Here is a 13957-nt window from a genome sequence, read left to right on the forward strand (position 1 = left end):
TATGGCTGCATCATTAAAAAGGTTCATCCCTAACATTAATAGGCTGTTTTCACCTCTGAGCTGGGCTCGGCGCTACTACAGGCTGTTAAGCAAACATCATACGTGTGATGTGAGAGAAATAAAGCCTGCTGTAAAGCAGGAAGAGTAGGTTTCGGCCAGGGACAGCAATGGCCCCTAGAACAGGGAGGGCCTTGTTCCCTCCCCAGCTGTCACGTCCCAAATGAAGCCAAGACCCTAGGAGATCTGGTGGCTTGGTCACCACTGAGCCTTCACCTGCTGCTGCTGAGAATGGTGGGCACTTGCTGTTGGAGCTGCACCAAAACTCACCAATTTGAATGTGTAACTCCACGTTAGAAAATCAAGGCTATACAAGCTCAGCATAAATGTTAGAGCAGTCAGGTGTTCTGCACGCCATTTGGGGAAGATTTGCTATAAGCGTGAAATCTCAGCAGAATTGGGCAACTGGAGCACGTTTTGCCAGAAAAAACCCAAGGTGCTCAGAATAACGGAGTTTGGCAAATGCGCAGAAAGAAATCCTGCCTGCCTAAACCCTTGGGCAACTACGCAGTTTGACAGCAATTCAACAGCAGTACGGCACACGCCTGGGCAGAAAGGGGCCCCAAGTACCACTGTGGCAACGCATCTATTTCTGCTTCATGCCAGGCTGCTGAACTGTATCATTGAGGTTAAGAAGGCAGGAGACAGAGTCACCTCAGGGTTCACCACAAACACCTGCACATGAAGATCACATAAAACCAATTTGCACTTCTACATATCGCTCCAGGTAAGTAAATTAAAAGCCAATGAGATGCACAGGTCATTCATTAATTATATCCGTCCTAATGACTGTTATTTAACAGAATAGGCTGCTCAAGATTTGAGCAAACTGTGTCCAGTTTTAACCTGTTTGTTTTGGCTGGAGAGAAGCTCAAAGAACCACATCCAGTCTTTACATCCTTGAGAAACTGACTCCATCTAATGCATTTCCTAATCTTCCTTCCCAGCAGGCATGCAAGCGCTCAAGGGTTGATCATTTTACCTTTCAGAAAGCTGTCGAATCTGAGGAATCCCCATGTATTTGTTGAAGTGCTCTAACACATTCACAACACCTTGGAGAAGATTGGCAACTTCCCCATATTGTCTCCTCCTGGTCATAGCCCTGTAGAGGAAATTAAACATTTACAAAGGCAGGTTCGAAGAAAATCCTGGGTGGTACTTCCACAGGTTACCTCATCCCCACTGGGTCATGCCAGTCCCTATTGACATTTATTTTTCTAAAATATACAACTCTTCATTAACATTCCAATGCAGCATTAAAGTTTCACTTAACTGATGCTAAAATAAACCAATCTGGCACACATCTAACAATGCTTCAAAAAACATAAATGTCAAAAGCAACACTTGGCAAAGAACACGTAAACTACTGAATGCATCCGCTTCCCAGTATGGGTCCGGAGGCAGTAAATGTTATTTCACTATAATGACCTGAGTTAAGCCATTCATCATCACACACAAAGTGTGAGTTAAAGCTTCACAGGGAAGGGAATCATTATGCCGAAAAGCTATTAGCCTTCACTTTTCTGTTAATAGCTTTCACAGGGAACTGACAGAAAAAAAATCAAGTTTGTTTATTTTTATTTCATCCTTTAGGATCATTCCAATGGAGACAGCAGCCTAAGTAAATTTTTATTCTGAACACTTAACAACCCAGTGTTCGTGCAGAATTTGCTACAATCCAAGAACAGGCTGTGCCTGGGTCTCGCAACTTCACAGATGCAACATGTAAAAAACTGAATTTCCCGAGCCTGTGTGTTCCTCAAGCACACTAAAAAACCCACAAAGGATTATTAGAAACATCTAACCCCGCTTCATACACAGTACAAGCTGTAAGGCTTCTTTGAACTCATTCTCAGAACTAGAGTAGACCTTTCCAAAAAAGAGATCTTGTTCCAGTTTAAGACACAAGACTGATAAAAATCCCCCCAAATCCCTGAAGAGCACATCCCAAATGAGGATATCGAACTGCACAGACTGTCTTACTCTTTAATGAAGCCAGACTCATTCCTTATCACCAAGGATCGACAGCAATTCAAGCAATCAATGCTGCAAACCTTTAAATACAGCAACACAGGCTGCAGGTCACTCAGAACAGCACAGAAAGGATCTGCCAGCAAAAAATCAAGACTGCAACCTATTAAGTAAACTTCCCTCCAGAAAAACAAGCAGCTGTTACAGACCTATTCAGAGCACTGCACCAAACTTAAGTACTCAGCAGTGGCATCAAAGTACCACTAAAAATTCACATACTTACTCCAGTGAATCCACCCCCCCTGCCAGCATGTGCAGGTGGTTAAGGGTGGTGATGGAGGTGGTCAGATGACGCTTGGCATGATCAAGCTGCTTGATATCCCGTGTGATTTCCTTAACCTAGTGAATGAAAAAACAAGAGTTTGGTTAAATATAAAGCCACAGCAACAAAATTTTAAGGAGGTAAGAAGGATGTTCTCCTCCCTTCGGGACTACAAGCCTGTTAGCTCTACAGCCATGTTAACACAAGGACAAGGGTACAGATTCAACACATGGTTGACAGCAAATTACCAACCAGTCAGCAGGACCAAAGACAAAAATCTTCCCTTCTTAATGAGAACTGGAAGCAAAAGTCAGAAAAGTCAGTGCCCCCCTCCCTTTCATAGGCTAGAAAGAAACTGCTGCTCACCATTTGTTCTGATTTTTCAGCCTTGTCTTTAATATCCTTAATTTTACCAAAGAGCTGTTGAATGGCTTTTTGGGCTTCTTCCAGGGCCTGGAAAAGAAACAAGGTCAGAGTGGAAAGAAAACCTGCATTCCGTTCCACAGTTGCACCCTACAGCCCCTGGGCTGGAGCAGTGGAGAGAAGCTGTTTTCTTACAAAGAAAATCTCATCAGCATATCAAAAGTCAAGGTACCATGCTGGGATATTTAACCCGACTGGACCAGGGTTTCAGTATCCACTTTATAATAATGCTCTGGCAAAATCTGATTGAGATATTCTAGGAAATCACCTCTGTAATAAGAACTATGAATAGGTTTAAGGTTACTGCAATACATTTCAATGCTCTTTCTGGGCACAGACGAGAGGGCACAGGTTTACCAGGTAGAGAGGGTTGAGCATGGGAAAAACAGACCTCGCCTGGATTTTTGTGCTATTTTACTGCAAGCTTCTTGGGGCATCTGGTCCCCTTTATACAACCATGGTGCATCCTGACCTCACACAACCAGTGTGAACTACACGTGGATTCAATGAGTGAAGCCACATGTCCAAAATCACACGTCCAAAATCTGACTTCTGAAGTAATTCAACACGTTTTGCCTTCCCAGTCTGATAACATTTCCAGCTCCAGCTCCACTTTGTTTCCCGCTGTTAAGTGGGCTTCTATCCCTCTGTTTTTATATCCAGTCCCATGACCAAGGTTACAGCGCGAGCTACAAGCTCCTTCAGCAAATAAATTTAACACATCTTCATTTGGAAATGTATGAGCAAACTATCCGCCAGGAGCTCTTGCTGGAACATAGCTGCATTATAATAAAAGTATAAAAGTTGGAAATGTTTTATAATTCATTTTCCAGAGGGGGAAAAAAGTCTCCTCTGAAATATCTTCTGAATCATGTGAAAGTTAACACTTTATCTATTAGTGTCACACAGCTATCATATAGCGTGTTCGCTAAGGGAAATGAACACACAAACGTGCTGCAGGGGCAGCTGTATCAGAAATGAACACCACCACCTACCTTCTCATTTGGCTCCAGCCTAGCCACCTTTTAAAATAAAGTTTTCTGTTCTCTTCCCTTTAAAGGCATGTGGATTAAGTGCAAACCAAAGCACTAAAGAATGCTCCTTTCAACATATTTAACTACAGTCTCTGTACTCAGTCCCAGACCACGGCTGCAGCACATTACTCAAGCGGGCTATTAAGCAAGCAGTAACTGTCTTGCGTATTCTGAGATTTGGATAGGTCTGTTAAAAAAAAAAAGTCAACCTGAAATTCTTCACAGATGCCAATTGCTCTGTTTCCCTTTGCTTCAGCACTAATGCTAAATGCTAATTTCTCTGCATGATCCTAAGGGAAGTCAGAGCTGCTGAATTCTCCAGAAGAGATGAGGATTTCGCCAGCCAACAAAAAGATTCCCCAAAAAGAGATGTTATCCTCCTTCTTATCCAAAGCCAAGGCAATTTCACAAAACTTACTCAAACTTTGGATCATCTCAAACCAACTTGCCTGGATAGGTATTTGTCAGGATCCCGTGAATGCAGAACCACCGGGAGCGTCGGCTGTAAGGAGCCGACGGGAGGTCCGACACACCGTGCAGCACAACAGAGCAATGCAGACACGCAGCAGGACCACCCCAAATTCCCAACTAGCCGTACACTTCTTAGACACATCTCCAATCCCATTCCCCTCTCCTAGGGCTAATTTTTCAGATGCAGGCTTGGACAACAGCCACAGCAGCTCTCCTTAGCACGACCGCCAAGGCGAACTCTAAGACCTCCAGCCATGCACCGCAATCGTTTCACTCAGGGGTGGCATCTCTAACCTGCTCTCCAAGGAAAAGAGCGTTCAACTTGCTACTTTAAGCATCAAAATGCAGCTCAAAGCCATTTGTTCTCCACAGCCTTCAGCAACCAAGTTCAGAGCAAACAATACCGCGAGTGAGGATTTCCATCTCAGGTCTTACAGGTCTTACATTAAAATCCCTATCCACAAAGGGAAAACTGTCTTAGCTGTTTTCCTCATGAGATAGAATATCATCTACTTGAATATAGGGACCTGTTCAAAATTTACTGCCCATAATTTATCCTCAGATAATGGCCCAAAGAAGGATTTCTAGCTGCCCACATAGCAGCAGCTTCTCTTTTGCTCACTGTTAAGAAACCACGCTCAATCTATTTCTCTAACAGTCATGGTGCTGCTTAATAGTATTGTGACAAAAACCATCAGAGACCATGTATGGGAAACTGGTTTACACCTGAAGAACATGTTCGTGCTGATCATTGCTCTGCGCTTGGTGGAAACCAGCGCAGGCGGCAGTGCTCAAACTTCCCCCTCTAAAATTTGTCCCTGGAACACTAACCAAAGTAAAACGGGATTTTGTTCTCGTACACTTAAAACTGCCAAAAATAAGGTGAACTGGTGTCATCACCTGGTCCTGGCACTTGTAGCTTTTACCTCCTTGCAGACTGGGAAAACACGAACAAGGCAACATGTGCTCTGCCCCCGTCTGATGAATTAAAGAACTGTGGTCTCCTGCTGCTGTAAAAAATAACATGACTGGGGAGAGACTGAACAGCACCTGCCGTTCTGTTCAAGTTCTGTATCACATCTCTTAGAGAAGGGGACACGTTTCCATAACTGTTAAAAGAAAACACACACAGAACTCAACAGCAAACTTAATAGATCGAGTAAATGAGAATTGCTCATAACCACTTGTTTCGTTTCTTAAAATTTGCTTCCAAGTATTTGCTTAGTCATTAAGACATAAATCTTTAGCTGCTCTGCTAAAAAAGAGCTGCATATTCCTTGAGTCAGAACATAATAATTCATCCATGTGTTTGAGTTTTATATAATTTACATTTAGCGATTAAAAACATTTCTTCAAATATACATAAAATTTGCTGAAAGTAACAGTGCGTGAAAATATTTTTTTTTTAATTCAAGGAGCACTAGTCAGGTAGAACTGATGGGAAGTTCTGAACCGAATTAAAAGTGTTACTTCTTGCACAAAGCCTACAATTAAACTTTCTTATGGTTCTTTTTAAAGAAACTAATTAAACCTTTTTGGCTGTAACATTCCAACTGCAGCATCTGAAAGCAAAATACTGCACATAGAGGAAGGAAATAAAGAAAACTAACCAACAATGGAGAAAACCCTTCATCTTCCTGGTCACCATAAAGGCAAAGAAAAGCAAAGAGCAAAACCAAGGACATACAAATTTCAATTTTGAGAAAACACCTCATATTTGATAAATGGTGTTCATTATTAAGGGATAATAAACCAACATTCGGGGCATGAAAGTAGGTCTAATTGTTCAGGGTGTAACACAGAAGTTTATTCATGTATCTTACAATTATTCTTTCACTTGTAAAACAGGAGAGGGGAAACCACAGCCCTGTTAAAGGCTACGCTCTATATTGCGGAGAATGCATTTGCCTTCACTCCCTGCTCCCGTGAAGACAGCAAATCATGAATTTTAAAAGCATTTTCCTACTGCTTTTGTTATTATTTTATTAAGAGATGGTTTATTTTGGACAGAAATTCTAAAACCAAAACAATATCAAGAGAATAGAATTGCTCTTATTCCAGCATAACTGGTTTACACAACAAACGACATCCAGCAATCTCACATCTGTGGCCTGACTCAGGGTTCACCTTGCATTACTCATTTATTGGTTTCCTTGCCAGTGCAACTGGGAAACACGTAAATGGATGCACCCCCAAACGGTATACAAAAGTTAATTTATTGTGTTTCTGTTCCTACAACAGCAGTTCATTTCAGGGGCAGAGGACCACGAATAAATAAAGAGACTTGATACATAATCTGTTGTGGTTATATGAAACAGGGATGTTGAAATTAAGGTTGCAACGTACTGGAAAAACACCATATGACCCTAATCAACAGCTGAGCCTGCAAGCTACAATTAACCCGTCAGCATTATTTATTAGACTTTATGCAACCTCTGAGGTCCTCGAACATCAGGCACCAGCTGAGAAATACGGCACGGATAAGGCTCAACTGCCCAGGAGCGGCAGAGCCATCGGTCAGCAGTGTCCGAGGCTTTTTCCGTAACGTCTGTCCCCGGGGTACCCCAGCTGCTCCCACAACAGTAAATTTAGCAAAGAGGGGCAGGACCAGCGACAAGAGTGACGGACTCCAGAGTGCTCGACACAGGACGGGCTTCGGCTACGTATCACTTTCCTCCTCCTCCAGTGTGGCGCGCCTGATCTCCTGCCCCGGCGCGGGTTGAGGAGCACGTCCCGGCTGCAGGAGGGAAGCAGGCGACGGCAGTGTGCGACAGGGAGGTACGGCCCCCAGCGCCCGCAGAAGCAGGGACTCAAAACACAGTTCTTGGGGACACACACAGAGGGGGATCTTCCAGTTTTAGAACATGATGTATTTTTAGCCAGCCCTGTTTCTCGGCCAGCCTGTATTTATGCAGTGGGAGCTCCCCTACTCTCGTGTTAACAGCAGAGATGACATGCAGGAGACTGAGAAGCCACGCACAGGAGTTGGAAGACCAAATTCTGTAGCGCACAGCCAGACCCCAGGTAAGCTGGGCAGACAGTGAGCTACATGGGTTTTCATCAAATTCTCCAAAGCTGGAGAGAAAAAGCGTAGCACATGAATCAGCTACGGCTCTTCAACCTCCTTCACCTTGAGATGCAACGGGAAAAAAAGAGTCCAAGCGCACCAGTATGAAACAATAGGGAGCAGAGCTAAACCATGAATCACTAAGAGAAAGAGTGCCTGAAAAATAGCTTTACTTGGCATTATCCCAAGCAACTTCTAAGGTCAGCCTGCACACCATCACTTGTGTCACCTTTTTTTCATGAGATCTTCCAAGCACCAAAAAGAGGAAAGAAAATAACCCAAGTGAGAGGTGGGAAAAGACCGCACCTAATTCATTAGATTTTGAAGTGATGCATCCTTGAAAAGGTTATGTTCCAGCGATTTACAGTACCAGATTGGTATCAACACACACAAACCCAGCACTAGCAACGATATTCAAGGCAAAAAAAACCAATTCAGTGAATTACAGTCAGTATCTCCAAATCCCCACAGCTGCTGCAGACGGACAGAGCCTCCTCCTTCCCCTGCCAGCCTGGGCACGGAGCTGTCGCATCGCTCCCATCAGGCAGCGCTGTCTCATTAGCGGGTGTGTTGATTTTTAAATACCTCTTTATTCATCCTATCAGGAACCTTGTGCAAGCAAATACTGAAGTACTAGGAAATAGGCAAACAGGAATTAAGAGAGGCCCATGTGCTACTACAAAATGTTGCTTTACTGGGGAAAAAGGAAATTTTCAGAGGATGTTTGCTTGCTTGGGAAACCCTGAGCTCGGGGCCTAAATGCATTATCACTGTTCTGTCCCCAGTAATGGTTAAAGTACCTCGATAGTTTCCATATGCTCACTGGTGTTGTGCTAGAAACGTGCTAGTTTTATTTGATTCTAGCCAATATATATTTCAATTGGATGTTATTACGCACATCAGAAAGCTGCCCTCTACTAAGCATTTTATAGACACTTGACACATCTGCCAAATTCACAGCATCCAAATGTATTTTTAATGTTACAAATTGGGCAGTGGTCAGGATGCTGAGGATTTAATGCTCCTGGATCGCTCCCCACTCTTGAATACAGAGCGTTAATGCTTCTTTCATTTGCTGCCACACTTACAACCCAGATCAATGAAAATCTAGACCATGACTAAAAATAAGTTCCCATCCCCAACTCTCCAAGGAGCCTCAGCTGCAGAGATTTCAAAGGAACCCTTGCATACTGTGACCAGCCTAACAATTTCTGCCGCTAAAACCTCATACAAATGAGTCCCTCCAGATCGAGAAAGGGTAGAAATATACTTTGATTCTCAGCCTGATTTCATTTTAGAGAAAACTCTTTAAGTTTTACAGCTAGGGATAAACCACTGCAGCTGAAGCCGAAAGGGCTTGTCTGTCAGGGCAGGGCAACAGCTAATTTCCCTGAGCAGACAAACCTGAAGGGCTCATCACACTTGGTTTTGATTTTAGAAAGATTTCTACCTTAGGAGTTCATCAAATACTACATAACTACTACAATTGTCACTAAAGAATAGAGTTTTCTGTCATCAGCTCTAGTCCTAACCACTAAGGCTGCGCAGGACACTTTAAAAGCAGATTACGTCCAACACTGCACCAAGCTTAAAATTGCTACTATCGCCCCTTGACTTAACCCCCCAAATCACGCTTAGAAATCAAACCCCACATTCTGAATAGCTGCACAAACACCGTCAGAGGCTGAAGCAAGAGGCGATTTCCAGGTTGTGCTGGTTGAAACCTTGCGGTTTAACTCCTGAACGTCACTCCTGTGCCAGTCCAACACCGCTCTGAGCTGTCATTTTCCATTGCATTGCCCAGCCCTGCGCACCGGTGCCTGCAGAAGGAAGGTGGTGATGCGCCGTAAGCAACAGTGGTTAGAGTGGTCTTGCTCCAGTGAGTAATTTTACACAGGTTTTAGAGTCATGCATCTAATTTGCACCAGAGTGGCATGGCCATTTAAACGTTAATTGTGCAAGTTGCACAACCCTCTGGCAAAGCCTTTAGCTTCATCACGCTCAGACCTCATGGTGGGTTACCACAGCTTCATCACGCAGCTCTCCGTTGGCAGGTGAACGGCCACAGCCTTCCCCCATGCCCAGCCACGCTCAACGCTTAAACACTATTATCATGCCGGAAAAACTCCCCCGTGCAGACACTTATTATTTCCCTTATCATTCTTCTTTATTCCAGAATAGCAAAGCTGTGAGTTTCTGCCCTTCTTTTCTGTTTACACCCCGATTGCAGCCGTTTGCTGCACCTCCCTGTGCCCATGACACACTTCGTCTCGCCGGGCCTCTCCTCCAGCGCCAAATAACCGACTGCCCTTGGCTGCCGGAGGCAGTGATGCACGCCCGCTCCTTCGCTCACCCTCCGCTCCAGCACCGGGCCACCTGGTCTTGGTTTGACTGGGAGCGCTGCACACTAAATTTGCCTAGGAAGCCTGTAAACGACTGAGGGATTCCAGTCAATTTGTCTGCTGATGAGTCTGCATACTGCAGGCAGCATTTCGGTCATATTTGCAGTATCAGAGTCACGCTTGACTTCCATGGGGGGGGTCAAGTTTGGCAACCACTCAAGTTGCATCAGATTTTGCAAGATGAATTCATGTTCAGGTTGAGACCTTAGAGGCAAAACATAGGTGGGAGGAATGGACAATCACACCGTGAACCCTACAAGTGGGGATTTCTAAGTGGAAACGCTGACAGTTCACCTGCCGTAAGCACAGAGGTAGCACAGCAGGAATAAACATTACCACACACTGAAATGTGAGACAACGAAAAAAGAGAAAGAAAAGAAAAAAAAAAAAAAGAGATCCACAGTAAGAAAAAAAATCTCCTGCCTGTTGTCAGGATTTCTATTTTCAGGCTGGGTTTCTCGGTTTGCTGGCATCAAAACCAAACCGCGCTGGCTGTGGAACAGCCCGGTCTTACTTTGCAGCTTACAGTGCCTTCAACGCCACCAGCAAGCAAGCATGCCTTTTGCCAGCACAAAACACGACCCGGTTTGCAGCCTCGGGCTGCAGGACAGCGGCAGGGTACATCCCCTGCCTTTCCATACCGAAGCACAAGGCAAGGTCAAGCTCAGACTTGCTTCTGCCTTGATCCAGGCTTTGCAGCAGATGGCAAAAGTTATGCCTGACCTCTTCATAAAGTTGCAGGTGCCAGTTTTCATGGCCAGTAGCCAGAAGGATAATAAACAGCACTATTTCTTCTTGGCATGCCATTCACCTGAAACCTTTTTCAATAAACACGTTCTAGGCTAGAAAAAGCGCACTGTGTCTCTTAGATGGGAAGGACATTGTCCAACTGTCATAATTCACTAGGGAAATGACTCTAAATGAAACTCACTTTTTATTTATTTTGGCAGCTCAACTTCTGTTTATTATTCAATGGCTACAAAAGAATATTATGGGACTTTAATCACTCAACTGGAGTCTTACAGAATCTGTGGCATGACCTTTTTTTTTTTAAAATACATAAAATTACACAGTTTAAGACACAATATTTAACCCTCATCCATTCACCATCTAAAAATGTACTGACATCTAACACTAGCCTGTTCATATTTCAGAATAATGACCCATTCGTCAAAAACACAGGAGATAAAGCTTAGCCCTGCAGGAGAGAATGAACGTCATTGAAAGATGGTGTCTACAACATCAGGGACTGTGACACAAAAAAGCCCCCAAATATTTTATAGACTTAGACTTAATTAGATATTAAGAGCCTTATGGTGATTTTCCTTGTCTGCTCTTCAGGCTCAGGCAAAGACAGTCAATGCTGTCCCAGCAGCAGAGCACATCAACACCAACCACATGAGCTGAACCTGGGCACTGCGGCCAAGGAAGCGGCATGCAATTTGATGTCTGAAAGTGAGCTTACATTTAAATAAATAAAAAAATGAAATAAAAGTGCCTACGGTAGGAGATCTGAAAGCACTGAGTACCTCGGTTTAGCGTGAAATACAACCTGTAGTCAGAAAAGCCACCTCCACACAAACAGGTGGAGGCAAGAAGAGAGGCTGAAGCAACAGTGCTGCTTATTAAGCGTGTTTATGGAAACAGCGCACAAAATCACCTCCCTGCCTGCCAGGCTGACACTGCCAGTAACCCAGCACTCACAGAGCTGAGAGGACAAGCCACTACTCCAGTGACACCATCCCCAGCTGCCCTGTAGCCCAGGACACCACTGGCTAAACAGGCACTCGAGTAGCCAGGACAACCCCACCAGCAGGGCAGTACCCCGCTCTCTGCCACGTGCAGCACCTGCATCACTACTTCTGCTCACCGTCCTTCTTCATCTCTTTCTTCCTCCCTATATTGATTCTGTGAAGTGTTTCCTGATCTCTATTTAAAGGAAAAAAGAAAAAAAAAACAGTATTTCACATGTTTCCATCTATGACCTTGTCAAACCCAATAACCTGTGGGCATTTTTCTATGCCAGACACATCCTCATCCTTCCACAGGCTTAAATGCTGCCAGACACTGCAGCACACACGCAGGGCAGGGCAGGGCAAGCAGTCTGAGCCTCCCCGCAGCTGCAGAGCCGAGATGTTTATTTATACATGCAAGGAGAAAGGACAGCACTGGTTACCAAAGGATGGGATGGCTAATTGAACGGTCTACTGCTGTGCCGGGTTCAGGCTGGGCAGCGCGAATGTATTTGTATTCTTTAACCACAGCAGCTGCCATCTCTTTTCTTGCACTGCTGTAGTTATGAAAAAAAATATATTACTGTTCTCATGGAGCAAAGCAGGAGCCAACCAAAGCAATTCAAGTTATTAACCAGTATCTTCAGCCATGAGAAACATGCCAGGCTTTTCCCAGCCCAGAAAACATCCCTTTTCTCTTCTCGGTAACACTTAACTTTAATTCTGGCACTGATTGAGCCGGACCCTAATATAGTAGGAAATACTAAATGATAAACGCATCTTTTCTTTAAAACACAGTCTTTACTCATTCAATTTCAGTCATTTCCTTTATGCACATGTGCGCACAGGGCAGGAAGGGAAGGATGGACCAGAGATAACAGAAAAAAGTATTTTCTTTAGATTCAAACTATAAAGCCACAAATCTTGAGATTCCTCTTGAATTCTTGATTCCTTCAGAAACAGACTTTGTACAAGCTGCCTCACCTTTACTGACCCAGGCACCCACGTCCTGGTTGCACAGATACTGTCAAGGGTTAAACTAGGATGCAAACACAGAGGCTACTTTATGACAAGGACAAAAGCCTGATAGGTGAAGCAGCTTCAGCCAAACCACCAGTAAAGGCATGTCAGCAACTGTCAAAAAAATTACCACCAGTCTACACAGAAGGCTTAGAAAAAAACACAAGAGTGACAAATAAAAACGTACGGAGTGTGTTAAATGCTCAGTGGAAAAATCTATGGGAACTTTTTAATATTACACCCTAGGGCAGAGAGGAAATTATGCCACAACTGGACTGCAGCTCTTCGCAAGGTCAGCCCAGACTCCAGTTCAGCAGCAGCTCTGAGAAAAACCTTCCAGAGGAAAAATCGGATAGCACTGGCTCCCCAGAAACTGCAGGCGCAGCTTGAACCGCATATTGTTACAAGTGAACCACAGCAGCTCCTGCATTCCCAGCCTCTCCCAAGGCATCCGAAATAGCCCAAGTCTGGGACTCCCAAGGAAAATTTTGTTACGCCCTGCAGAGGAATGTTCCACCCACGACTGTTGTTTCCTCCCATAAAAGGATCATTAGTGAGATAATTTCTGAAGTTCATGGTATTGTCTACACATTTCACTGAAATATCGCACCAGGAAGAGGAAGCCAAATGAGCCAGACTATTTTAAGGCTTTTGCATTTGGAGGAAATTCTAGGGCAAAATTTCAAAAAGGCAGATGCTTTGAACTGAGAAATGTTACGCTTTGTGGAGAAGGGAGCATTCCTGTCTGTAGAGCTGCTTAAATAACTCTTTTGGGGCCACATCTACTTGATCAACTTTATTTTTAGATTTAGAATCTCACTTTTTCAGACACCTAAGTATTATTTTATATGAACATGTGTATGTGATCAAGACTATTTGGGAAACAGTTTAAAAGTTAAAGACTGACTATAAAAAGCTACTCTTACATCCTTCTCATACCTACAATTCACCTTGAAGACCTGCTCAATCATCTCGGCACCCAGGTGGAGCACAGAAGTGTTATTCCCATCATTACCAGCCAGACGGGACAGGAGACTCGATCACAGGGAGTACAGTGGCTGGATCTGCAATTAGAATTTTGAACTTGGTATCCCTAAGGACTCCTGTTCCTTAAGGAGCACGGAGAGCACGTTTCCATAGCTGTACACTGCATATTCCCCACAGGGTCCGACTGGGATTTAGATTGCTCTAACTAGGAGAATAACATGCAGCATTATTCAGACATGTCTCCCTTGGCGGCGCTCCCTCACCATCAATTATCAGCAAAACGTTACCCTGGTCTCAAAAACAAGGCTGGGCTCCCCTCTCCTGGATGGCCGCGAAGGTGCAGCTCTCAACAAGGGAAGCACTGCTCCTCCACGCCAGAGGGACGTCAGCTGCTTCGCTGGGCTGTTGGTGCATGTCTCTTCCTCAAGAGACAGCAAGCTGTTAAAGCCTAAATACCCTTAGTCTGTCTT

At 44.2% G+C, this 13957-nt stretch overlaps 1 protein-coding gene across 4 annotated transcripts in view; it reads right to left on the bottom strand.

Moving 5' to 3' along the window:
- Window positions 1-13957, bottom strand: part of VPS53 (VPS53 subunit of GARP complex) — a 68832-nt gene that overhangs the window by 46051 nt on the left and 8824 nt on the right. For all 4 annotated transcript variants that reach the window (XM_075771937.1, XM_075771936.1, XM_075771934.1 and 1 more), the window contains 3 exons: window positions 2717-2803; window positions 2312-2427; window positions 1040-1159 (listed from right to left, as the gene is read on the bottom strand). In XM_075771937.1, the coding sequence (XP_075628052.1) occupies window positions 1040-1159; window positions 2312-2427; window positions 2717-2803 (323 nt within the window). The remainder of the gene's footprint in view (window positions 1-1039; window positions 1160-2311; window positions 2428-2716; window positions 2804-13957) is intronic.

This window comes from Balearica regulorum, chromosome 19 (genome assembly GCF_011004875.1).
Source record: "Balearica regulorum gibbericeps isolate bBalReg1 chromosome 19, bBalReg1.pri, whole genome shotgun sequence".
NCBI classification, from domain to species: Eukaryota; Metazoa; Chordata; class Aves; order Gruiformes; family Gruidae; genus Balearica; species Balearica regulorum.